The sequence below is a fragment of the Elgaria multicarinata genome, chromosome 11 (assembly GCF_023053635.1).
Source record: "Elgaria multicarinata webbii isolate HBS135686 ecotype San Diego chromosome 11, rElgMul1.1.pri, whole genome shotgun sequence".
NCBI lineage: Eukaryota > Metazoa > Chordata > Lepidosauria > Squamata > Anguidae > Elgaria > Elgaria multicarinata.
The window spans coordinates 17,252,975-17,278,336 of NC_086181.1; the positions used below are offsets into that span (position 1 = coordinate 17,252,975).

The 25,362-nt window shown below is 49.9% G+C and overlaps 2 protein-coding genes across 9 annotated transcripts in view; one reads left to right on the top strand and one right to left on the bottom strand.

The window, feature by feature from the left end:
* AP2A1 (adaptor related protein complex 2 subunit alpha 1) overlaps window positions 1–12,064 on the top strand; it is a 41,037-nt gene extending 28,973 nt beyond the window's left edge. For 2 of the 7 annotated variants that reach the window (XM_063138470.1, XM_063138471.1), the window contains exons 14-24: window positions 188–352; window positions 1,182–1,247; window positions 1,364–1,524; window positions 4,459–4,530; window positions 5,282–5,364; window positions 6,019–6,107; window positions 6,256–6,380; window positions 7,172–7,288; window positions 7,959–8,028; window positions 9,836–9,970; window positions 10,767–12,064. In XM_063138470.1, the coding sequence (XP_062994540.1) occupies window positions 188–352; window positions 1,182–1,247; window positions 1,364–1,524; window positions 4,459–4,530; window positions 5,282–5,364; window positions 6,019–6,107; window positions 6,256–6,380; window positions 7,172–7,288; window positions 7,959–8,028; window positions 9,836–9,970; window positions 10,767–10,844 (1,161 nt within the window). In that variant the 3' untranslated portion in view covers window positions 10,845–12,064. The remainder of the gene's footprint in view (window positions 1–187; window positions 353–1,181; window positions 1,248–1,363; window positions 1,525–4,458; window positions 4,531–5,281; window positions 5,365–6,018; window positions 6,108–6,255; window positions 6,381–7,171; window positions 7,289–7,958; window positions 8,029–9,835; window positions 9,971–10,766) is intronic. The other 5 variants (XM_063138472.1, XM_063138473.1, XM_063138475.1 and 2 more) reach the window with 3 other exon arrangements.
* Window positions 12,065–14,565: 2,501 nt separating this feature from the next.
* FUZ (fuzzy planar cell polarity protein) lies at window positions 14,566–25,263 on the bottom strand. 2 transcript variants are annotated; one of them, XM_063137482.1, is made up of 11 exons: window positions 25,102–25,263; window positions 23,151–23,272; window positions 20,324–20,408; window positions 19,438–19,506; window positions 17,636–17,740; window positions 16,563–16,760; window positions 16,361–16,456; window positions 15,939–16,045; window positions 15,703–15,773; window positions 15,279–15,380; window positions 14,566–14,959 (listed from the first exon to the last, which is right to left on the bottom strand). In XM_063137482.1, the coding sequence occupies exons 1-11, from the start codon at window positions 25,201–25,203 to the stop codon at window positions 14,754–14,756; spliced, it is 1,263 nt and encodes a 420-aa protein (XP_062993552.1). In that variant the 5' UTR covers window positions 25,204–25,263; the 3' UTR covers window positions 14,566–14,753. The 2 variants fall into 2 exon arrangements, with proteins under 2 accessions (XP_062993552.1, XP_062993554.1); XM_063137484.1 differs by having other exon boundaries at window positions 14,870–14,993.
* Window positions 25,264–25,362: the final 99 nt, after the last annotated feature.

A 25,362-nucleotide genomic window follows, 5' to 3' on the forward strand; every position in this document is an offset into this window, starting at 1 on the left:
TATATATTTTTGCCCTGACAATTTTGCTTTTGGCCCCGTCTACCACCAGAATATGGCCCCTGCGAACTTCACCAAAATGGAATTTGGCCCTTGGGCTGAAAGAAGTTCCGTTCTCCGGGAGCTCCGCTTAATCTTGTTCCAGAGCTTATGAGGCTTCCTGTTCCTCATTCCTGTCTTTCCCCTTTAGGCGACGGTGTTGGAGGAGATGCCTCCGTTCCCTGAGCGCGAGTCGTCCATCTTGGCTAAGCTCAAGAAGAAGAAGGGCCCGGGGGCTGGCAGTGAACTGGAGGATGGCAAGAAGGACCCAAATTCTGAGATCAACGGGGGCATGGAGCCCTCGGCCAGCGCTGCCGTGAGTCCAGGAAAAAGGGAGGGGCAGGGGGTTGGGTACGGGGAAGGTTCCCTGGACGGAACGTGGCCCTGTGGGGTGTAAGGCCAGGACTCCGGGGAGAAGGGAGGACTTGAGAGTTAAAGCCAGGGGAGGTGAGAACCGCAGGCCCCGATTTACCAGCCAGCATATCGTGTTGTAATGGGGGCGTCCTCCTTGTGCTGTGGTGCTTACCTTGGTATGGGCGGGAAAGGAGGGATGGGAAGGGCTGTAGATTATGTCATGGCTGACAAAATTCCACCAAAATGTCTGCCACCACAAAACATGGCAGCTGGGTGAAGAATTGGCCAAGGAAAACCTCTTTAGCTGGATAGATGCCCTGGGAGTGCCACACATAGTCTACCATAGGGCCCAGCAGACCCCCTGGTGTTTCCTAAAAGATAAGTCCAAACCATGGGGATAACACCTTGGTTTAGAATCTGACTTGCCCGTTCATCTTCAACTTTTCCACCTTATATTTCAAGCCAACCAAATCCTTAGTCTGGTCTCCCCAAGCTGGCACACTTCAAACAGATGCGTTGGATTACAACTCCCAGCATTCCCCAGCCAATTGCCTGGGGATCCCGGGAGTTGTAGTTTAACACATCTGGAGTGTACCGGGTTGGGGGAAGGCTGCATTAGTCTTTGGGCTCTTATTTAGACTTCGCGTAGGCAAAACCGATGCAACACAGGCTACCCTCAACCGCAGAGCCAGGAAGGTGTGATGAAATTGATGTAAATGTGTCCATACTTTTTTTTTTTTGCACCAAGTATTCCAATTGCAGAATTTGTTTTTTCCCCGGACACATTTTAGTGCAGGAGTAGAGAGAAAGCATGCTCCCACAGCGCAGGGTCCGGTGTCTATTCCTCTGCCCCCAAGGTAGGTACAACGGTGTTTGGGTTCAGTTCTCAAGTCAGGAGCGCGGAAGCGGCTTGACCTTTGTTTCTTACTTCTCCCCCTCCCGTCCCCGGCTTCCTCCCTCTGCTTCCTCGCAGTCGACGCCATCCCCGTCTGCCGACCTGCTAGGCCTCCGGGCCGCCCCGGCCACCGGCTCCGGTGCCCCCGCCAGCTCCGGCAACCTTTTGGTGGACGTTTTCTCCGACAGCTCCTCAGCCGCAACCGGCCTGGTGTCTGGTGCTGAAGAGAACTTCCTGAGGTGAGGTGGCGACGGTGGTGGCAAAGACTTTCTCTCCCCTCGGTTTCCTGGGGTTGGGGAGCAGACGGTGGCGGCAGCTCTAAGAGAATACAGTGTCGGGTGACGGAAGTTTGCCGTTCTGCCTGGCCAAGGTTCCTGGAATTCTCCAGCCAACCATTTCTGGAGAGAAGGTGGGAGGCTTGCCACGGGGCCTTTTCCTTGAAGGGGATGTGAACTTTCATTCACGGCTGGTTTGGTGGAGGGCCTTGGGGAAGGGGCTGTAGCTTGGGGCTACAGCATGTGCTTTGTGTGCAGAAGGGCCCAGGCTCAATTGCTGGCATCTCCAGAGACCAAGGGCCCAGGTAGCCGTTGACGGGGGAAAGGCCTCTTTTGGAGAATCACAGCCAATTGGAGTAGTAGAGGGTCAGATAGCCAAACCAGGGTATAAGATGGCTTCCTCTCTTGCTAATGGGGTTGTGGGAATCCCGCGGATGCAATCTTTGCACTGGGTAAGCTAAATGGGTTTCTGGGTGCTCGTTTCTCAGTAATTGGGGAGCTCTTGGGCTTTTCTTCCCCTGTTCCCTGGGAGAGGGGCATGTTGTCAGTCCTCACAGCCTTGTCTTGCTGTCTCTTTGCCCTCTGTGTGCGTGTGTATCTTTCTGTGTCTCTCTCTTCCTTTCTCTCTGCTGCCTCTTGGGAATGGTTTCCTCTTTCTTTCTCTCTCTCTCTCTCTTCCTCTCTCTCTCTCTCTCTTGGATGGAGCAGTGACTTGGAGCCGCCTCCCGAGAGTCCTGCGTCCCTATTGGTGGAGGCTGGCCTACCTGCTGAGTAAGGGGCTGGAATGTTCTCCCTGCCAATTCAACCCACCCTGCTATGGACAACCCCCACCCCATCACCCCGTCCTCTGTGGTGCCTCCCGATGAGATAGGATTCCCAACAGCAGAAAGGAGAAGAGAGCATCTAGGAATTATTGTTATTTTTATTTGACTTGACTTTGAGACCTCCGTGAGAAGGGGATGATGACAGATGTTTAAAGAATATTCTGTGAGGTCTTGTGAGTTGTTTTTTAAAGGAACGGGTACCAGGATACTTCTGTCCGGTGCTCTGTGGATCAGTGTAGACTAAGGTGTGGGCAATTCCCACCCCTCTGCTTTCCCTGATTTGAAAGAATCTGCAAGAGGCAGCAGTGCCCCTCCTGGACTTACGTGTTTGGCTCTGCTGGTCTGGTGAACGGCTGGGCAACTTGTGTTCTTCCACCTGCTTTGGCCTACAACTCCCATCAGTCAGTAGTGAGGGAGGATGGGAGATGCAGGTCAAAACGTCTGGAGGGCCACCAGTGGCCCGCCCCTGCAGTGTAGATAGCCAATAAAAGAGCTCCTTGCCTTCAAAGCCCTCCATGGCCTTCCCCACCCCGCTGCCCCCATCAATCTCTCCGCTCTTACATCCCCTGCCTGTGATCTTTGCTCCTCCAGCTCCACCACCCTCCATCATCCCAAGGTCTCCTGCTCTCTCAAAAGACACCGCTCTTCCCCCCCTTCTCCCCTGTATGCTTGGAATTGCCTCCTGGAACACCTGCGTGACACTGCCTCGCTTCCTTCCCTCCGCAAAAGCCGCCTCTTCCGTGAAGCCTTTGGTACAGCCTCTTGTTCTCATGCCGCTGCTGTAAACCCGGCCTGTAACTAAGCCTGTAACTAAAACAGCCACATATGGTTCCGGGCTTCCCTTTCTCTCTCGTTTTCCCCCCTCTGTCGGATTTTTAAATTGTAAGCTCTGTGGGGCAGGGACCTGTCTTCCTGAATTCTGCAAAGCACCATAGACGCCGAGGATGCTGTGTAAATTAATAGGGGCTCCTGCCGAACAGGGGTGAGAGGCCCCAAGGAAATTCCGCTTCCTGGAAAGAATATTCTCTGTGCATATTCTCTAGACTGCAAAAGGCAGAGATTGTTGCCACTTGGGGGTGGGTGGGAGGGGACATAACTGCTTCAAGCCCCTCCCATCCTTCATGTGAGTGAGGACCTTAAGATTCAGAGAAGATGGAGGCTTGGATTTCACTCTTGTTTCAGAGGGGAGTAGGTTAGAGCTGTTGGCTGCCAGGACGCCTGGGATTGTCAATGGTGGCTGTGGGGGAGGTTGGGGTGGATGTGGGTCCTAGAATACTGAACTCCTGGGAGGAGCTTTGAATGTGGGGGTGGGGCGTGGAGTGGAGTTTCTTAGGGTTGAGGATAAAGTGTGAGAGCCAGTATGGTGTAGTGGTTAGGGGAGGTAGACTGGGACTCTGGAGACCTGAGTTCTAGTCCCCACTCAGCTATAAGGCTCACTTTGGGCTAGTCACAGACTCTCAACTTAATCTACCTCAGAGGGTTGTTGTGAGGATGAAATGGAGAGGAGGTGGACTGTGTAAACCGTCTCTGGTTGCTTGAAAGAAGAAAAACAGCAGTTATAAATGTAACAGATAAATAAATAAATAAGTGAGCTCTTTTAACAAGCTTTGGAATCCAAATTGTTCATGGATAGGATTTCCGCATGAAAAAAGGATACGTGTGTGTGTTTTAGTCAAGATAATGACGTAAACACTGTTTCGCACTCGCCCCTTACAGTTGTTCCCAACCTCGGGTCCCCAGATGTTGCTGGACTGCAACTCCCATCAACCCCCCACCAGTGGTCGGGGATGATGGGAGTGGTGGTCCCACAACACCGGAGCAGCCGACGGTGGCGAACCCCTACTTCAGAGGCTCCTTAGGAATGGCGCCCAGAACTCCTCCTGCCTCCTCGCCTGCTGTGTTGCATGCTGCCTTTGCGTCTGTGTGCGGGTGCGTATTTGGTTTCTCTCCCCCCCTCCTGCCCCCAACATCACTTTCTGGTACTAACCTGGTGCTGCGGCCCGGTGACTCGTCTTCTCTGCTCTTTCTCTTCCCTGCCTCTGCCTTTGCTCTGCCCCTTCACCACCACCTGCAGCTCAGGGGCTGCCGCTTCTGTCTCTGAGGACCCTGCTTTGCCTATTGCTGAGGCCGATGAACTGCTTCACAAGTAAGAGCCTGGGGCAGGGGGGCTGTGGCTTTGGAGGGGTGGGCGGTGGGGAGGAACCGCGGGGTAGGGGCTGAAAGCAGCTCCCCTTGGACTGCTGGAGGGGGGAAGATTTCCTCGGCTCCTCCGGCTGGATCCCACTTGTGCTCCTAGCTTCACCCAGCACCATCTTCTGCCTTCCCGCCTCCAGAGAGTACCCTCTGGTTGTGGCGATCGGGTAGAAAAGGGTCTCCCCCGAGTAGGGGGTGTTTTCAGTGCACTAACCCAGTGAAACAGAGGGATTGAGAGGTCAGTGTAGAGTAAGGGTGCAGAACCTCAGGCCCGGGGTCCCAATTGGATTCCCCAACTGGGGTTCCCCAGATGGTCCCACTGCCTCCCCGCCCTAAACCTCAATCATTTGATGTTTTCCTGGCTTTTGGATTGTTTTGCCCCCATTCTAAAAGCTTGGAACGCCTCTCCTAAGTCTTCGGTACTGGCAGTAAGAGCTTTACTCTACAATATGTTGGTATTTGGGGGGTATTTTGGCCTCACCCCTTTCCCCCTCCCCGCCCATCACTGAAATGCAGCCCTCGATAGTTTCTCCGAAATGGAATTTGGCCCTCGGGCTGAAAGAGGTTGAACACCCCTGGTGCAAAGAGCTTAGGTGGCGAGAGGAGAGGGGTCGGCTGGTGGCGTGTCGAAACGGGCAGGCGCCAGGAGAAATGGTGGCAGGGCGCATTTACGCCTCTTCCTGACCCTCCGTCTCCCGCTGCAGGTTTGTGTGTAAGAATAACGGAGTGCTCTTTGAGAACCAGCTGCTGCAAATTGGAGTGAAATCGGAATTCCGGCAGAATTTGGGTGAGTGCTTCCGGACGGGCTTCGTTTGAGACCTGCTAAAGTCGAGGACGGTTTTACAACCTCCATGTGACCTTTTGGATATAAAGCAGCTGTCTGGCAGTTAAACTTATTATTGCCCATTGTTTAGAGGAGGGCGGTGTGCGGCTCTCAGGCTAATTCCACGCAGGGGGCAAGGTGGAGGGAAATGGGGGAGAAGGAGTTGGAAAGCGGGGAAAGAGAGAGAGAGAGAAGGAAGGAAATAATAATAATAATAATAACAACAACAACAACAAAATTTATTTCTTACCCGCCTCTCCGTTTGGATCAAGGCAGGGAACAACAATAGGCCTGCCGGAATAGATCAGTCTTTATAGCTTTCTTAAGCTATAAAGATGCCCCTCCCTCTTTTGGTTCCAGCCCCACCCACCACCACCATGCAACCCTTGAGAGGAAACAGAGTTCCTTACTCCTAGCCTAGAGGAACTTTACTTTTTTGGACCCTAGGTAGGGATTCTAAGCAGTGAGGCATCTTTGTGAGACAGAAGGAACTGGGGTGCCTCCCCTTGCCCAGGCTCCTTTCCTTTCCATTTTCACAGCAGCCAGAGTAGAAGCAGTGCTGGTGACAGGACGTGCTAAGCTCCACACCCTAAAACTGTCTCCTCTTTACCCCTCCAGGCCGGATGTATCTCTTCTATGGGAACAAAACGTCCGTCCAGTTCCAGAGCTTCACCCCTACAGTCAGCTACCCAGGAGACCTGCAAAGCCATATCTTTTTGCGGATGTCTGTGTGGGACGAGGGTGGTGGTGGAGGTGGAAAGTGGCGGTGGTGCCTCTGGGTGGGTTTTGCGCACCCGGGTCTTCTGTCCTTCGGCTCCTCTGCAGGCTTAACACCTTGTTCCTTAGCGCAGCTCACAGCTCAACATCCAGACAAAAGCAGTGGAGCCGCTGGTGGAGGGAGGCGCTCAAGTTCAACAGGTCCTGAACATCGAGTGCCTGAGTGACTTCACGGAGGCCCCTCTCATCAACATAAAATTCCGGTACCATCGCCCCAACAGCCTGGCCTATCCCTGGTCTGAGCTTTTGCAATTTGAGTGAGCAAAGGCATTCAGAAGTGGCTGCAGCCCAGGCCGTCTGAATCCGCACGCCCAGTCGCATCTCTATGCTGGAGCAGAAAATGTTGATACGGAATCTGGGTAACGTTTGGAAAAGCTAGAGAGCTTTAGGCTCTAGTTTAAACATAAAAGCTTCTAGCCAGTGTTGCGGAGAAACGAAAGGTCTGCATACAGGCAAAAACTGAACAAGATGGGTGTGGTGGTGTTTCCAGTCGTCACTCCTTACATCTCAGCCGTTCTCCTGGTCCATCTGTTCTTCGCTTTGTCACTGTCCCACTTCAATCCTCCACCAGTTTATACATCAGAACTGGAAGGAAAGGGGATCGTGTGCTCAGTGGGCCAGGAATGAGCTCTTCTGCACCATGTATCTGCTGATCCTCATGAGGTGTATAGAGAGAAGAGCCGTGCTGGATCAGACCCAAGACCTACCTAGTCTAGCATTTTGTTCCCGCAGAAGCCCCCAGGGGAGCCCGCAAGCAGGACGTGAGCACAGTGGTACTCTCCTGCTTGTGTTCTCCTGCTTGCCTCTGATCCTGGAGCTATGATGTAGCCATGAGGACTAGTAGCCTTCATGAATTTGTCTAATCCCCTTTTAAAGACATCCACAGTTCATGGCCATCACTACATCTTGTAGTAGCGAGATGTGGTGGTGTCAAAGGGAGCAAGATTGTGTTCCTCTCGACATCCCCTAATGGCTCTCTCTTCCCACTTCTCAGGTACGGCGGGACGCTGCAGAACCTCACGCTCAAATTGCCTATTACGGTCAACAAATTTTTCCAGGCGACAGAGATGCAATCGCAAGATTTTTTCCAGCGCTGGAAACAGCTCAGCCTGTAAGTGGGAATATGGGGACAATCACTGCCTGTAGCCACCTTCTCCAACCTGATGTCCTCTCGATCCGTTGGACTAAAATCCCTAGGGATGCTGGGAGAAGTAGTCTTAACTCATCTGGAGGGCACCAGGTTGGGGAAGGCTGGTCTGGAATAAGGGCAGCTTTTAGGGTGCTTTTGATGGAACCCATTGGTGGCACCTAGCTTTCCTTCCGGACCATCTGCATTCATTCATTCATTCATTCTCAAAATATCAAGGACTTTGGAGAGATTTGTCCTCTTCTGTTGCTAGCAACTGCACTTCTCCCGACACACTTTAGAGATGGATGCTTCCGTTAAAACATTTTTGTGTAGTGTCATATGGCCTAGAAGATGTTGCTGCAACACAAACATGTCTATTCTATCTACTGATCCTCCAATATAATGACCAGCCTAGGAGGGGTTGCCCAGCAGCTGACTTGCTGCTAGAACTTTCACCAAGGACAAAGGGCTCTCACTTCAGCCTTGAAGGATTTTTTGGCCTTGCTCAGGACACTTTTTGAAATTGCCACAGCATCCTGGTGGATCCAAGGTTCAGTGAATGGCTGAGGAGCAGGAAATGCAATGAGATGTGTGACAGGTGGACGGAGAAGAGGAAGGCAGGCACTGACTCACTGCTTTTATGTCCCTGCAGGCCACAACAGGAAGCCCAGAAGATCTTCAAGGCAAACCACCCCATGGATTCAGAAGTGACCAAGGCCAAGGTGAGCAGTGTTGGTCCTGAATTCCTCCACCCCATCTCTCACAACCTGCTTGTCTGACTCCTACGGAGGACAGCTGCAAGCTTTAATATAATCAGTGCAGTGAATCAACTAAAGCTTGAATTGGCAGATTAAAAGTTGTCCCTCAACTAATCAGTAGAATTAACAGATGAATTCACTCTGAACAGAAAACGACCACCACGTTCCTTCTTACAACCAGCTGAAGCCAACAGCAGTCAGTCAGTGTTAGCATCAATATGTTTATTAAAAACTGGACGTTCCACACTACTCATGGGTGTTGAACTTGTTTATATTTGAAGACACTTTGGCTCTGGTGCATTAACTGCAAGAGAAATATTCCAAATTTCCAGCTTTGATTGCGATTTGAGCTGTAGCTTTTTCCTTCGAACCATAGCTTGAATAGCAATCCCACAATCTTTATAGCCTCCTAGTCAATAGCTGTTGTCTATTAAATTGCACAATACCTCTCATGGAAGAGGTGTATTAAATTGCACATTACCTTTCACGATCCTCTCAGAAAGGCACACTTCCTGAGGATTTAGCAATATGTAAATTTCAAAAAACTAGTCACTTGCATTTAAAAATAAACACTAGCAATTCATTAACAAATTATTAATTTGCTGATGTCTTCTCAGAGATGGGGTTCCTTTGCCATATTTACCTATGAACATGCTTCAACTGTAGTGTTAGGACAGGTTCACACATAATGCTAACCCATGGCTTATTTAAACCATGGTTTGTTACCCTACCTGGCATTTGACAGATGATTGAACAAATCATGGTTTGTTTTCTCAGTCCTGGGGTTGTTTTCCTCCTCTTTTGCCTGTATCCCTAAGGCCTTTGCCTTTGTTGAATGTTCTTGCCTGCTGCCTCTGCAGCCTGGCAAAACAACTCATGAAAAACCCATTTTTCTGGGTTCGCAAGTAATAACAGCCTGTGGTTTAAACAACCCACAGTTCACAACTCAACAAACCATGGGTTCTCTTCATGGGTTATTCGTGGTTAACAACCCATAGTTAACCCATAATTCTGGGTTCGCATGTAACTACAACCCATGATTCAACAAACTGTTTCTTGTTATGTGTGAAAAAGGTCAATATGTGCAACTTTTCATTCTCTTTTTCCTCCATTCTTCTGTTTGGAAAGCTGTACTGCTGGAGTTTAATGGGGAATGTAATTTCTTCAGTAAGGTTGCAATCCTACACACATGCACACACACACCTGCCAGTAGGTGAACATACAGAGACTCACATCCAAAGAAGCATGCATAGGATTATGTTGTAATGATGTGTCCGCTTAAGTGGGAGTAAGTGTCATTGAGCTTAGTGGAACTGAACGTTATAATTTAAAACATGTATGGGATTGGAATTGTAAATCGTTTAAATTAGGTGATCTGGCAATTTGCATAACCTTGCTTTCATGTTTTCAAAGAATTTTATTTTATTTTCAACAATAGTGTCAGGGAATGAAAGTGGTAAAAGAGCATGGAGATTAGCCTCAGTAGAGAAGGCCCAAAATATTCAGGCTTGCCATTTCCTTGTGAGATGCAAGGTTCTTCTTTTGGAAGGCTTGCAGAATGCTCACATCCAAGGGCCTGGATCGGCTTGGGAAATGGCCTTAGAGAGAGGAGCCACAGGAGGTGCACAGCGCTCGCTACGTGGTGATTTCTGCAGTGGTCCTGCTTGTACCTCTTTCCCCTGATCGAGTTCCTCAGGAAAGGTACAGTTGGTGATGGGGACCTCTCCAGCAAGCAGGCCGGCCCAACTGAACTCGTTCCTTCTTCCCACAGCTGTTAGGTTTTGGCAGTGCGCTCTTGGAGAAGGTGGATCCAAACCCCGATAACTACGTAGGAGCTGGGATCATCCAGACAAAGGCGCTGCAAGTTGGGTGCTTGCTGCGGCTGGAGCCCAATGCTCAAGCACAGGTGAGGAGGCAAGGACTCCCGAAACATGCCGGGGGGGCGGTTGGCCTGACAGCTTTTTTTATTATTATTTACAACTTTTTTTAAACCTCACTTTTCCACCAAAACAAGTTTCCAGAGCAGATTGCAAAAATCAGTAACGAAATCGTCTCTGCCCTCAAGCTTGCATTGTAAAAGACACGACACAAAAGGAAAAGGAATTGGGAGGGGGGAGGAAAATTCAGGCACTGGTTCTTAGTGTCTTAAGTCTTTCTGGCAGGGAAAGGCAAAACAAGCTCCCTGCAGCTGTCCCATCTCTGGCTGATGTATGGGACTAAGTTATTCTCCCTCTTGTGGTGATGTCTCATCCTGTGAGGCCGCAAGGTGCAGCCTCCCAGTGGCCCATAGACAAGGCCAAGACTGCAGTTGGAGGGAACTGTCTGTTTGAGTTGTGTGTTCCCTCTGGCAGGGAGTGGTGAAGTGAGCTCCCTGCAGTTGCTCCCTCTCTGGCTGACGCTTAGGGGCCAAGTTGGTCTCCCCCCTGACCATGATGTTCTTTCTGGGAAGCCGCCAATCCAGATTCCCAGTGGCCCTTGTTTCTGGGAGAGGGGTGGTAATGCTGGAATGCTAAGGCAGGAAAAAGTTGGAAATCCGGACTCCCAGGTTCCCCGGAGAAATGGCAAGGAAATCGCTGAAACTGTGGCAAGTTGGAAGCTCACAAAACCAACCAACCCAGGTGCTTTTTTGACAGTAGCAAAAACCAAACCTCAAGACTGCTTTGGCTCAGCTGTTGACCTCCTTTCCTTCATCTTCTCTCCAGATGTATCGGCTGACCCTCCGTACCAGCAAGGAGTCCGTTTCGAAGCACCTTTGCGAGCTGCTCTCTCAGCAGTTCTGAGGCATTGGCCACACCGGAGGAAGGAGGGGGTTGGTGGGGGGGGGGAAGGCCGTTCCTGCACACTGGATGCCTAGCTCCATCCCCTCCTGCCTCCCTCCACACCAGAGGCCTCCACAAAAGACTGTACTGCTCCCTGCCTGTTGTCGTGATAACCTCTGTGTTCTCATTGCCTAGCCCGGGCCAGCACCAAGGGGGATAAGCGAGGGGGGAGCAGAACGGTGGTCCCGGGGATGGACCAAGTAGAGCTGGGGAGGGACAAGGGGTGTCGGCGCAGGGCGTTCTTCCAGGAGTAATCTTCCCCATGGCGGGAGGGTGGCCCTTGGCAGAAAGCCAAGATCTCTCCCAGCCCGTAAGCCTGGTCCGTTCTAACTCAGGATGAGGCTGAGATTCGTGGTCTTAATCCCCCTTCCTTCCCCCCCCCCCCCACCGCCGTATGATTTAGGCTGGCATTTTGGTTTTGTTTACAATCATTTACCCTTACTTTCCCATTCATGGCCTTTCCCCTTTCTGTTGGGGAGGTAGAGTATACATGTCAGCTTCCCTGCTTCCCCCTGAGCTGGCTGGGGGGAGGAATGGGGTATGTGTGTGTGTGTGTGACAGAGTTTGTGTGTGTGTGTGGAGAAATGCCTGTACGGGGCTGTTTTGTGTTTCTTTGCCTTGTGTATTTCCCCTTTTGGGGGGGGGGTAATTCTCCCTTTCCTTTGTCATGGACCATTCCAGTGTTACGGTTGCTTGTGTGTGTGTGTGTGTTTTTCCTGTGGGGAAGGAATCTTACTCAAGAGCAGGCCTCCCTCCCCCTTCTCTCACCTCTAGAAGGAAAACTGCACGAAGGTGGAGAGGGCTGTGGGGAAGAGATGCCTAGCAATTCCTCTCCTCCCCTCCCCACCCCACCCCACCTGTCCAAATCCCAGGAAAGGGGCTTTACTGGGATCTTCAAGCAGCTGTAAAGTCTGGGGAGACTGGCTCTGGAATGCTTCTCTCCATGCATTTTGGAAAAGGGAGGGGGGGAGGGTTCAGTTCATGCTAGTGTGGGGGTGTCCCAGCTTCCCATGCTGGCCCGGGCTCCATGTTACTCTGCTGTGTAGGTGTTATCTAGCGCATCTTAGTTTATCTGGGTTTTGAATGCCTGTATCTATCTCCATGTGACTCTTAATAAAGCCGTGAGGGCGGGGGAGAGCCAGAATCAAGCCAGGCTGGGTCACCCCCACACCGCTGACTGACTGGTTGTGTGCTGCTCTTTTTATGTGGCTAAATCGTGAGCCAAAGATCCCACACTTGGAATGGAGACACGGCCATCTTTGGACTGGGGACACCCTTGGTTTTGTGAGGCAGAATCGGGTATGCATTGCACTGGGGCTTCTAGCCACTTCGCTGGATGGTGGCTTTCGATCCAGTTGGAGCCACTATATTTTTGGTGGGGTGGTTTTCCCCGGCCACTATAGAAAGGCGCTCAACTTAAGCTGGGTGGAATTGATAAGGGGTGGCAACATCTCGCAAGCCAAGTGCAGCAATTCTGCAATGCACAGAATGCCGCCTGCCTTTTGTTGGCGCTAAACTGCAGGGATGCTTTGTAGGGTACCCGAGCCACGTGCTTGAAGGTAGATCTTGAAGAGAAAGAGGAGGCAACTCCTACCCAGGAAGTACAAGGCATTGGCAGGAGCCTCTCTAACTTTTCCTCTTCCTGAAGAGCCAAGAGCACTGGAGGGAAAGGGAGCATTGGAGGCTGATTAAAAAGATAGGAGGCCATGTTTAAACATGTACAATTTCTAGTGGATGTCAAATTCTGCAAGAGGAAACTTACATTTAGGCAGAATATCTGCATAAATGTATTTGATTTTTATGCCTTTTACTTGGATTACCAAATTTAGGGTACAACCCTACGCATGTTTAGACAGAAAAAAAGTCCTACAACTCCCAGCATTCCCCAGCCAGAACTCTTTGTGTCTAAACATGCACAGGATTGGACTCTTAGAGTCTTTGTGGAAATTGGGATGGGCAGAACAGGGGCTAGGAAAAGTGTTAGCATTAAAACAACATTGGAGGAAAGACATTTGGTCTGTACTGACTAAAGATACTCTGATGCACCATCTTAAGAGCCCCAGCATTTGTCCAAGTATGTTATGTGGATTGACCATAAATTGCCTGCATGCAACGCTAGAAGCATATGCTTGATTTAAAAAAACAAACTGAAAAAGATACCAATTTAATTATACAGATTTCAAAACACACAGTTTCTATATGTATGTACAGGAAGAAGAGCTTTTCCCCAGCAAGCATCTTTGAAATCTTAACTTCAATAAATTTCAGCTGCCATTCTGTTTTCCACCATGTCTGAACCCAACGGAAGGGGTAGCGGCTTGAAAGCCTGCAACTTTATCTGCTCTATAAGTGAGAAATGCAATACAGTGGACATGAAAACGAATGACCCCAATCCCTGGAATATGTTTCAGTCCACCACTGGAAGAGCTCTATCTCAACTGGACACAGCCTGCTTTTCCATTCGATGGCCATTTTATCCATTCCATTTAGGATATTCCGAGGAACTTAAGCAACAGACGTATGTGTCTGGGTTTGCCTTGGTTTCAGAATAACTTTTGTAACACGTGGCATACTCCTAACAGGAATTTCAGCTTCTTATTAATGCCCCACCTTCCAACCTAATTTAGGTTGATCACCCTAAGCCTGTATTTCTTTCTCCTTTATCGAGATCCGGCTCAGTAATTTTGATCGGAATTACTCCCAAATAAGTGTGCACAGAATTACAGCTACAATCCAAATTAATTCTACTAATCCCAGACAAATCAGTGTTGACATTTCTGGATTTAGTATTTATAGATCGTGCCTTGGAATATCCAAAGCGCTTCTTGGCACGATTTCACTACTACTACTACCCACGGCTTTATAAAGCAGGTCAGAATTAGTATTATGACAACTTAGCCTGAGAAATCATGTCTTACTTAATGACCGAGGAAGGATTTGAATTGGGAGCTTCGCAGCTTAGTCTTAGTCACTGTAACACATCGACTGTTGGGAGTGTGAGGTAGCTCTGTTGCTTCCAGAGAGCAGAACATGAGCTGGTGAGAGCAGCAGAAGATGCTCCTCGTCTAAAGAAGAGCTAGTTGCAGTGGCAAAGGAGAAACTAGTATAAACAGGAAGTATAACAGTATGTGGAATAAATACAAACTGTTACGGGAATAGAAAGGGAGCTGGCAGCAAAACGTGGCAGTAGCAATTTTAGTTCTCATCTGTCCTAAAAAGCATCACCCAAAACACAGCAGCTGGTTGCTGTGTTGAGATGTAGCTAAATGAAAAGCCTGCTCTTTTCAGCTCTAACTCCATCATCCTACCCTCCAGTAACCAAGGCAGTAAGCCTATATACAGCAGTTGCTGGGGAACATGGGCAATAGGGTGGTGTTGCACCTGTGTCCTGCTTGTGGGTTCCTGGTCGACAGCTGGTTGGCCACTGTGAGAACAGAGTGCTGGACGAGATGGACCCTTGGTCCGATCCAACACGGCTCTTCCTATGTTCTCCTTGTGTCCCTGAAGCACATGCAATCCTATTTCATGGACATGGTATTTTGATCTCATGTGCCTTCATTGATCTATACACATGTCTAAACAGTGAGAGATGCAGGTGTTTGTACCAACTTTATTTTTTAAAAAAATGCGGGAGGGAGAAGAGACAGGAGGCCAAAACTGGTAGCCATAGCTACTGTCAGCCCTGTTGCTTTCCCCTTAAAAAAAAGGGGCAGGGGCTGAGTGGAATTACTCTGTGTAATTCCTCTCTTGAAAGTTCTTCCACAAAACCAGGCTGCTCCACTACAGATAAACACAGCCTGCAAGAAACGTTCAGGGCCTCCCATCTTACCACCCGCAGTTTCACCTCTGAGTCCAGCAGGGCGCAACCCTTCAGAAGCCTGAGTCCTCGGCTGTGAGGGCCTGCAGTGTGGAGCTTGCCAGGGAGCGCAGAGCAAAGGTGGGCACATCGGGCTTCACGACCAGGAAGAGCTGATGCCGTCTCCTATGGATAGCATAGGTCTTGTGGGTGGTGTAGACCACATAGCAGTGCTGGGGGCAGTGGGAGAAGCCAGCCTGGAACTCCTCCTGCAAAGGAGCTGAGGAAGGGACAAGAGGGTCAGGCTCCGTGGGCTACAGCGGAGATCAACAGAAGGCCCATGTGTGTGGGCTTGCCCTTAGGTACAAGTCCGGCACCAAAGAATGACAATGTTCTGTTGGCCCTTTTTAGAAACACATTCTTAATCTTTAGGGTTGCAATTTTTTTTAAAAAAAAATCAATTTGGAAAACACCCCCACTAAAAGTCTTCCAACTAACAAAAGAATACCTGAAAAGTAGGCTGTGTAAAATGGCCAACTACAAATACTCTGCATGATTTGGCATAGAGATGGCAAAAAGGGTGAGAATCGGGAACTCACCTGCGCTTTCTTCTGGCTTCTCACAGGGGAAGTACAAGGAGATAGCTAAGGCGTAGAAGGAGCGGAGGGCAGAAAGCCGACTCTTCAGGGGCATCTCAGATCCTGCAAGACGGGGGAAAGCCTTAGGTTGAGATGGAGCTGCAATGTTCCTTTGAGAGGCTGCCCACCCTCAAACAGACCTCAGCCTAAAATACAAATGAGTACAATTTACAAAATCCATAGAATGGGTGGGTTTTCCCCCTAAGATAGCAGCCTGCCCCAAACTGGTGCCCACCAGCTGTGTTGGGCTACAATTCCCAGCATCCCCCAGCCATTAGTCCAAAACAACTAGAAGGCACCAGGTTGAGGCAGACTGCAATAGAGTGTTGAGAGGGGAACGGCTGCGTTCTCTCCTTCCCCAGTGTGGTAACCCTTCAGCCATTACCTTCAGTCCCGGTACCATGAGGCTGCACGGTGAAGAGGCTTTTCCTCTGCTCTTGGTTGATCAGCAACAGCCTGGAGGAGAGGAGGTGGTGAATGGCAGCTGGGTGGGTGCGTACCCCAACTAGCAGGGCACTTTTGAAAGGGAGGAGGGGAAAGGGGGGAAACAAATGCGGCCCCAGTTCAAATCCTCGAAACTGCTCCACCCCTAGCCCACCCCAAGAAATGTGTGAGACTCACCCCAGGATGCCGGGGGCAAGAGGGATGCCAGGAGGCAGGCAGCGAGGAGGGGCTCTGGCACTTGCCTTCAGGAGATCCAACAGCGGTTGCCAAAATTTCTTCACTAGCTGAGGAAGAGAGAGAGAGAGAGCTGGCTAGGGATGGACAACTTCAGCTCCTTCCAACAGACCCACTACAATCTTCCCAGTCACGTGCCCTAAACAACGAACAACCCTCAAGCCCCCCTCCCTCTTTGACTCCCCTGTATGAGTCAATGGGATGATGGAGACAGGGCCCTAACAAACCAAGGTTGGATCTGGGAAGGTGGAAGACTTTGAATGCATTGAACTGTCTCTTGCCTGCCTCAAGGGGCTGGCAAGGAAGCTGATGGCAAGCCGCTTCACTCCTAAGCTTGGGGGTCTATATCTCCCTCCTCTCCTCACCTCATCAGCTACGCGCTGTAAGGAGGGATTAGGCCCACAGAGCAGCACCACTTCCAAACCAGGCACGAGCTGGAAGGTCAGGAAGCGGTGGGGAACCTGTTGGGAGTGAAGGACACGGAGAATGGGAAAGATACCCTTGCCTACGCCTCCCCCTTTTCCCACCCCACCCCCCAGCCCTGCCATGAATTGCCAACCTGCTCACCGTGGGGCTGCCATGAGGAAGGTAAACAGGGAGATCGCGGGAGGTGTGGGGCGGGAGGGAGCGCACCAGCCACACTAGCAGCATGGCTTCCGGGGCTGCCAGCTGCCACCACTGCTCCGTTGCACACAGCACCCGGCCGCCCACAAGTAGGCTGCCGAACCGGGACTCGGCTGCCAAGGCAAAGGCTTCCAGGCATTCCTGAATCGGGGAAAGGAGGAGGCAAAATAGAGGTTTGCCCATCTGCATATCTAAGCTATGGATACAAGCTAGAGCTATTCAAATCCCCACAGCTGTCAGCAGAGATCAAAAATACAAACAAGGCGTGTTGTCACAAACAACTGCTCTAGATGGGCAAATCCTGACCTTGCTTGCATTTTTCGGAATCTTCTCAATCGGTGAAAACAGATTACATATGTCCCTGTCACAGATGCCAGCACACTCCCCAAACAGTTTGTGATCATTACCAGCTTGGACTCTCCACAGGTTTCGTGAATACCTTGAGTCTACTACAAGGAGGCCAAATAGCTCCTATGGCTGGAGAGACTATGGTCGGTGAGGTATTGCAAGGAACTGGGGGGAAATAAAGCAGAGGATAATTTGGGGAAACCAGCAGGCTTCCACTGAACTGGGTCACTATGGGTGGACCCACACATTAACACCAGCCATCATGTTTGCGGGTTAATGGCAATGACCTGGTTCACACAACACAACAGCTGATCGTGGCTTAATTTACCAGCAGGGTCAATCTCCTGCCAGGTACCATTTTTGCATGGCGCATAGCCTGTTCTGTGTCGTGTGAACCCAGGTGGCAGGGTTTCTTTGAGGGCACAACAGCCCCCATGGGTAAATTAAGCCATGGTGGGCTGTTGTGATATATGAACAGCCCCAGTGAGTGTGTCGGGGCCTGCTAAAGCAGCCTTCCTCAACCTGGGGCGCTCCAGATGTGTTGGACTGCATCTCCCAGAATGCCCCAGCCAGCTGGCTGGGGCATTCTGGGAGTTGTAGTCCAACACATCTGGAGCGCCCCAGGTTGAGGAAGGCTGTGCTAAAGGGAGAGAATACGCCAGCCTCACCTGCAGTATTTCCCTGGAGGGCATAATGACACATTCCACACACTGGGTCAGATCAGCACTGCATTTGCCCGGCTCCAGGAAGCTGTCAATCAGTTTGAAACATGCCTAGAAGGTGATAAATTTCATATTTAAACTACCAAGAATAAAAACCACCTTCAGATCTTAGATTAGATCATGAAAGGGCATGTTCAGACAGCAACACGTTAGGCCACGAACCCTTTTGCAGCAAACGGTTAGTAGCCATGTTTAAACCATGGTTATGTAGCCATCATGGTTAGCAATGGTTCACATGACATGCCAAGCCATAACGTTTACCTCAAAATGCTTCTCCGCTGTGGCTCAGCGTGTCATAGAATCATAGAATAGCAGAGTTGGAAGGGGCCTACAAGGCCATCGAGTCCAACCCCCTGCTCAATGCAGGAATCCACCCTAAAGCATCCCTGACAGAGGGTTGTCCAGCTGCCTCTTGTAGGCCTCTAGTGTGGGAGAGCCCACAACCTCCCTAGGTAACTGATTCCACCGTCGCACTGCTCTAACAGTCAGGAAGTTTTTCCTGATGTCCAGCCGGAATCTGGCTTCCTTTAACTTGAGCCCGTTATTCCATGTCCTGCACTCTGGGAGGATCGAGAAGAGATCCTGGCCCTCCTCTGTGTGACAACCTTTTAAGTATTTGACGAGTGCTATCATGTCTCCCCTCAATCTTCTCTTCTCCAGGCTAAACATGCCCAGTTCTTTCAGTCTTTCTTCATAGGGCTTTGGTTCCAGACCCCTGATCATCTGAACAGGGTCAATACCATTTAAGAAAAGTCTTCTAGGAATTCACTGTTTATTCCTCACTATTAACTGTCTCTACGTCAGGGGTGTAAACCTCAGGCCCAGGGCCAAGTCCAGCCCTCTGAGGTGCCCCAGAAGGAGCCATCCCTTCCCCCAACCATTATTATTTATTATTATTATTTATTTATATAGCACCATCAATGTACATGGTGCTGTACAGAGTAAAACAGTAAATAGCAAGACCCTGCCGCATAGGCTTACATTCTAATAAAATCATAATAAAGCAATAAGGAGGGGAAGAGAATGCAAACAGGCACAGGGTAGGGTAAGCAGGCACAGGGTAGGAGCTTTAGTGGTTTTCTGGCTTTTGTGCAGTTTCCCCATTTTAAAATGTTGATCTGCCGCTCCTAAGAGTTACTGGCAGTAAGAGTATTAGGCTAAGATAAGCTGGTTTTTTTTTAGGGATTTGGGCCCTTCCCCCTTTTGCCTTTGGACCCACCCCCAAAAGCTTCTGTGAAATGGAATTCTGCCTTTGGGCTGAAGGAGCTTCTGCACCCTTGCTCTAAGTCCTATAACCTGGCAAGCCTCCAGGAGACACTCTAGTTCAGGCTAATGGAAGGGGCTCCAAAGCCAGTGAGCAGATTCCCAGGACGCCTCTCCCTGCCATTAAGGTTTTGCTATAAAGAGAGCAGCATCCAGAAGCACCCTCAGCTGATCAAAGAATGGCAATGGAAGACAGCAGGAGAAGCAATCTCTAAGACCAGGATGGGCAACTTGTGGCCCTCCAGATGTTGTTGGACTGCAACTCCCATCATTCCCCACCATCCACTACGCTGAAGGAAGTTGCACTCCAACAACATCTGGAGGGCCACGCATTGCCCACCCCTGCTCTGTGAAAATGGCTGTACCCTCTGGTCCCAGTCCCACTGCAAAGTCTATCTGCAGCCCATATTCCTGCCTCCAGTTTCTATCAGTATGATAGAAACTCCCCTCCCCGACTCTCTAGAAGCGCTCTGATCAGGTGTTACCTTCAGGTCCTTTTTGAGGCGTTCGATGTTGCGTGCATTTACCAGTTCCTCCAAGCCCAATACCAGCACCTATAATAAAACATAGAACCTTCCTCTTAACTCAGAGAGAAACCCTGCAATTATTCCCTCTGAGAAGGAGCTCTGCCCCACCTTGCCACAAAGAAGCACAGCAGCCATGCCGGCAAAAGCCAAATAGGTTTCTAGACCCAGTGCAGCAGGTCTATGCTCTAGTGCAGCCTTCCTCGACCTGGGGCGCTCCAGATGTGTTGGACTACAACTCCCAGAATGCCCCAGCCAGCTCTGCTGGCTGGGGCATTCTGGGAAATGCAGTCCAACACATCTGGAGCGCCCCAGGTTGAGGAAGGCTGCTCTAGTGGATTAAACCATGTGGTGATGGGACCTCTGTATAATTTAGGAACCAGAAGTCTTGCGTTCTCTAGCATCATATACAACACCCCGTTCCCACAGATGAATTCATCTAGTACTGACACACACACAGTTCCATGCTCACAACTGCTCACACTTATGATGCAGTCTAGAATCTACACTTCATCCATAAGCATGCCTTGGAAGAGTCCCCTGCTCCCATTTACTTCAAAGCGATGGTTAAGGTGTGCTATGGGGTAAGTAATGTACATTAAGCACTGCATATGGAAGGTTTAGTAGACTGGGTAAAGAAGCAGCTGCAAAATGAGTTCTTGGACAGTGGAGGTGTATATACAAAGCTATGACTTAACTCTACCCCTAAACAAAGTAGCGGACCAGCTCCTCCATTGGAACCAGCTCCTCCCTTTGGGATTATGTAACACCCCAATGGATGGGCTTGCCTCCCACTTTCAGATGAAGGCTGACAGGGCATTATTCCATTGCTTTTTTGACTGCTCACCATGGCACTGAAGACATTCTCAAGGAGCCTCCCAAGGCTGAAGTCGCTGGCACCTTCATCTGAAGACAGGACAATCAGGGTGATGCTGAGAACACCAAACATAAAATGTAGAGGTGTGTGTGTGTGAGAGAGAGAGAGACAGACAGAGGCTAAATCCATGAAAAGTTGGACACCTTTGCAGTGGACAGATACGGAATAATCTATCCCTTAATCTGCAGCTTTGAGCTGGGGGACGACGACTGTACTGGGTTTATAAAATACTGAACACTCTATGCTATGGGATATTCGGCAGATGACAGTGATTCTCTCACCTAACTCCTTCTGGATTAAAATCCCTGCACTCTGGTGGGAGGAAGGACAAAATGCACCTCCTTTGCCATAACCAACTCCAAGGAAGTCAGGAAAACCCTTCTCTGAGCTGCAATCAACATGCAGTGCATGTGACACTAAAATCAGGTAGTTTTAAGTCCAGAGCTAGGATATCTGCTTAGAAAAGGCTGAATAAAGTGGGACTTACTTCCAAGAAAATGGGTGGAGTTGGATTACACATCTACATTGAACTACCTCACTGCTCCACCTATACGACTTGCGGTTCTGGTAATTCAAGTTACACAGAAGCAAACGGGCACGTGATAGTCCAGCTGTATTCCACAAAATGAATCTGTGATACCACTGGCAAAATTACTGAATCCTGAAGCTGGAGTAAATTTAACAAATTTACATAAGCTTGCTTAATTGAAAAATACTTTCCATGCTGAGTGATTTTGGGGGCAGGGGCCTGGCGCTGGAACAATACATTTGAGGAACATTCAGGATGTAAAAAGCAGAAGGATTTGGGGCTATGAAAAGCAGCCAAGATCTGTGCTGAATAAAGGCATCCTGCACTTGGACTAGTAGCCAGTCATTTGGTATTTCTAGATTTTTTTTTGTATATATTCATAGATGCTAGACACTTGCTCATCTATCAAGCATGGAAACACATATCCTCTGTATTCCTCAGCTATTGATGTTTGACTGCAGCAATGAAGATACCGAAGCCTCTTGATTACGGTGACAAAATAGTTCCAGTTTGTACTAGATACAACTGAAGACACTGGGTGCATTCGGACGACACTTTAGTCCACGGAGTGGAAATAGTTCACTACATGGAGGGCTATTTGCGTGGCGCCCTTGGGTGACATGGAAGTGCTGCTCCATGGAGTGGACTATTTCCACTCCGCTGAGTTGTCGTCTTCCCATCCCCCTCGGCCTTCCCCAGTGTATGGCGGCACTGGTTATGGCTTACCTTACTGGGGTGCCACCATTCCGTGGGGGGGGGGGGGAAGCTGCTGCCGAGTGATGGCACATCAATCCTACCTCCTGTGAAGAGGAGAGAGACCTCCAGCAACAGTGCATCTTTCACAGTGGCTGTCCCTGGAGAAAGAAGCCCCGATGGAGCCATCCCTCCTCTTGACAGGATGTGGGATTGATCCTCTGCCACTTGGCAACAGGTGTGCCACGATGCGCCCGTTGGTTGTCACTGCACCCACCGCAGAGGGACAGGCAATGGGGACGTTGCTCGGTGTTGATGCATCCTTCACCGGAGGCTGGATCGCGTGCCCTGACACACAAGACCGCTCCGAAGCCTCTTGCTTCTGTGGCGGCAGCACATGGAGAAATATGTGCAGCCCCCGCAGCTCAAGCAAGAGGCTTTGGAACAATCTCATGCGTTAGGGTGCACGATCCAGCGTCTGGCGAAGGTCATGTCAATGCTGAGCGACATCATCCTTCACAGGGGATCACATGGCTTGGCGCCGACGTATCCTTCCCCGTCGGTGTGGAGAGGGCACCAGTTGACGATCACAGGTCTCCCCACTCTCTACCTCGAAACTAGATGGGGACGGAAGAGGCGCTGCCAATACAACTGATGCCCTCTCAGCTGAGAAGTTTTCTCCGCACCGACACATCCTTTGCCCTCGTCTCCATAGCAACAGGGATGAGGGCAGCTACAACACCGCCCACTGCCCCGTTACTATGGAAATGATGGTAACGGAGGGGCGTGCAAGGATCCAAGCTGCTGCCGTGACGAACAGGATGGATTCTTCTGCATCCCGTCCCATCCCCATTCATGAGAACAGAAGGGCAATCCTTTGCTGAGGCAGGAGGGATGCTTGCGCATCCGATTCCCCTGCATCCCTCCTGCATCAGCAAAGGATTGCCCTTCTGTTCTCTTGAATGGGTACAAGAGGGGATGTGGAAGAATCCGTCCTGCTTGTCACAGCGGCAGCTCGGATCCTCCCCCGCCCGATATCGACAGATGGATTTCTCCCACGGTTGGACATTTCACGTCCAGTTGCGGGAGGCATCCTTGGCCCCACCCTGCAATCCATTTGGGGATCAGCTTGAGGGGATGGAAGGGAGGAGGGGGGTGGGAGGGGACGTACACATGACTAGCGTAGGGAGCCAAGGACCACCAAGGGACAGCGTGATCGGGGCTCCCCAAGTACACGAGATTGTTTCCCCTGCCAATGAAGCCCCACTGGAATAGAGCGGCCAGGGTTTCTGCTCCTCTTGCCTTGTGACTCTGCCAGCAGGAGAAATAATCAACAGAGCCCACCATACGACACGATAACCAAAGGTTGTGCAGAAAAACAACTCCGCAAACTGTTGGTTATCTCCATTGGTTATTTTTTTGCAAATAACCAACCGTGGCATGTTTTTTGCCCGACTGATGACACAATAGTCAACAGTGGACTATTTAAGCAACGGTTGATTAACTAGTCTATCGTTGACTAATGTGTCGCCCGAACTGAGCCACTGATTGGTTGCTAAGAACACGGCTGCTCACCTGTTATGAAACACTTTCCAAACCACACGAATATTCTCTGTGCAGGCAGCTGTCAGCAGGACATCTAGGTTGGAGCCAAACATATGAACCCCATTCAGGGAGCCTATCACAGAGAAGGGCAGCTAGAGGATAAGACATAAGCATTGGTATAATACATATATATGAACATATGAAGGTGCTATGTGGAGAGGCAGACCACTGTTCCAGCTATTCAGACTGATAGCAGCTTTCCAAGGTCTCCCACACAGGTCTTTCCCACCAGCACAAACAGAGATCTTTTGAAAGCAGATGTCAGAGACTGTGGCTGAACTCCTCTGAACATAATCCATGTACTCTTACCACCACTAACTGATGAGCCATCTTGAATAAATTTACAACGCTTCCTAGTGTGCAAAGTGTTTTACAGTTATCATCCTTCACAACAACCTGTGAAATAGGTTACTAACACTAACATGAGTAGTTTCTGGAGTAGCTATGTGGTTGGAACAAGAATGGTTCCAGGTTCCAAGCAAACATACTCTTCAAGCAGGGTATTCCACGCTCTTCCCACCCCTTTTCTTTTCAAAATGCCACTCAACATTTTTGGCCTGATTTGCACATAACGCTAACCAATGATTTATTGAAACCATGGTTGTCTTAACCAGAGGTTTGTCTGGCAGATGATTGAACAAGCCATGGTTTAGTTTTTCATCCCTGGGTTTTGTTTCCTCCTCTTTCACCTGCACCCTCACTGTATCCCAATTGCCTTTGAGGCACTGCAGTACTGGCATGTAAAGCAGCTAGGTATTTTGACTGCTTTTATCCTCTGCCTCTGTAACCTGGGGGGGAGGGGGAAACCAGAACAAGCCACGATTCTGGATTCATATGTAATGACAACCCATGGTTTAAAGAACCCATAGTTTATAAGCTCAACCATAGGTTCTCTTCATGAGTTGTTCATGGTTAACAACCCATAGTTAACCCATAGTTCTAGGTTCACATGTAATAACCCCCAATTCAACAAATTATGGTTAAACTACAGTTTATTGTTACATGTGAACCAAGTCATTGGACTGTTCCCCCCCTTTAATCTTTTTCATTTTAAAAATATTTGTACTTCTGCAAACTTTGGAGTTCTCCTGAGTATACTGACTCCTCCTCTGATTATCTTTCCCAGATCCATCAGCTGGGATTGGCTGGAGATGCCAAGGATTGATCCAGAAGCCTTCTGCAAAGCATGTGTTCTATCACGGAACTATGGATGTTCCTGAGAAATATAGGGTGCTATTTAGTCAGACCATTGGTCTAGTTGGTCCACTATTGTTTACTATGGCATTCTCCCAACCCGATGCCATCCAGATGTGTTGGACTAGGACACCCATCCTTCCCAGTCAAGCACGGCCATGATGAGAAAGATGGAAGGTGTAGTACAACGCAATGAGATGGGCACCAGGCTGAAGGTTGCAGAAGCTCTGCAAGCAGAGATCTTTCCCAAAGATATTATCTGCAGACAAAATGTGTGCTGTACCATATGCTAGGGTGACCATATGGAAAGGAGGACTGGGGTCCTGCATCTTTAAGTTGCATAGAAAAGGGATCTTCAGCAGGTGTCATTTGCATGCATGCATGCAGCACCTGGTGAAATTCTCTCTTCATTACAACAGTTAAAGGCGCAGGAAGCCTATCCTCTTTTGTATCTGGTCACTCTACCAAAGAGGGCAGGGCTCCTGTAGCTTTAACTGTTGTGATGAAGAGGGGATTTCACCAGGTGCTGCATGCATACAAATGTCACCAACTGAAATGCCCTTTTCTATACAACCGTTAAAGATGCAGGAGCCCTGTCCGCCTTTTCATATGGTCACCCTACCATATGCTGTACACAGGCTCAGGCTACCTGTCCCGAAAAACCCTTTGGGATTCACTTAGAAATGTATGGCGGGGTGGGGAGAGTTGATGCCACCACAGCCCTCACCTGCTGCTTGGCAGAGCTGCCCCGACTCCTGCAATACAAGGGGACCCCGCTGCTGGCCGTGAGGCACAGCAAGGTCACGGAGCCCCCCGCTTCCTCCCACATGTTGGGACCCGAGATGCCTTTCCTGAGTTGGGCAGCCGGCAGTAGCTCCCACGTCGGGCCTCGTTCCCCGCTCTTTCTATCCCGCACCCATCACTACTAGCTTCTACCGGCTCAGGACCGCCATTTTGAGGAGCCCGCTGCATGCCGGGATACAAGCGG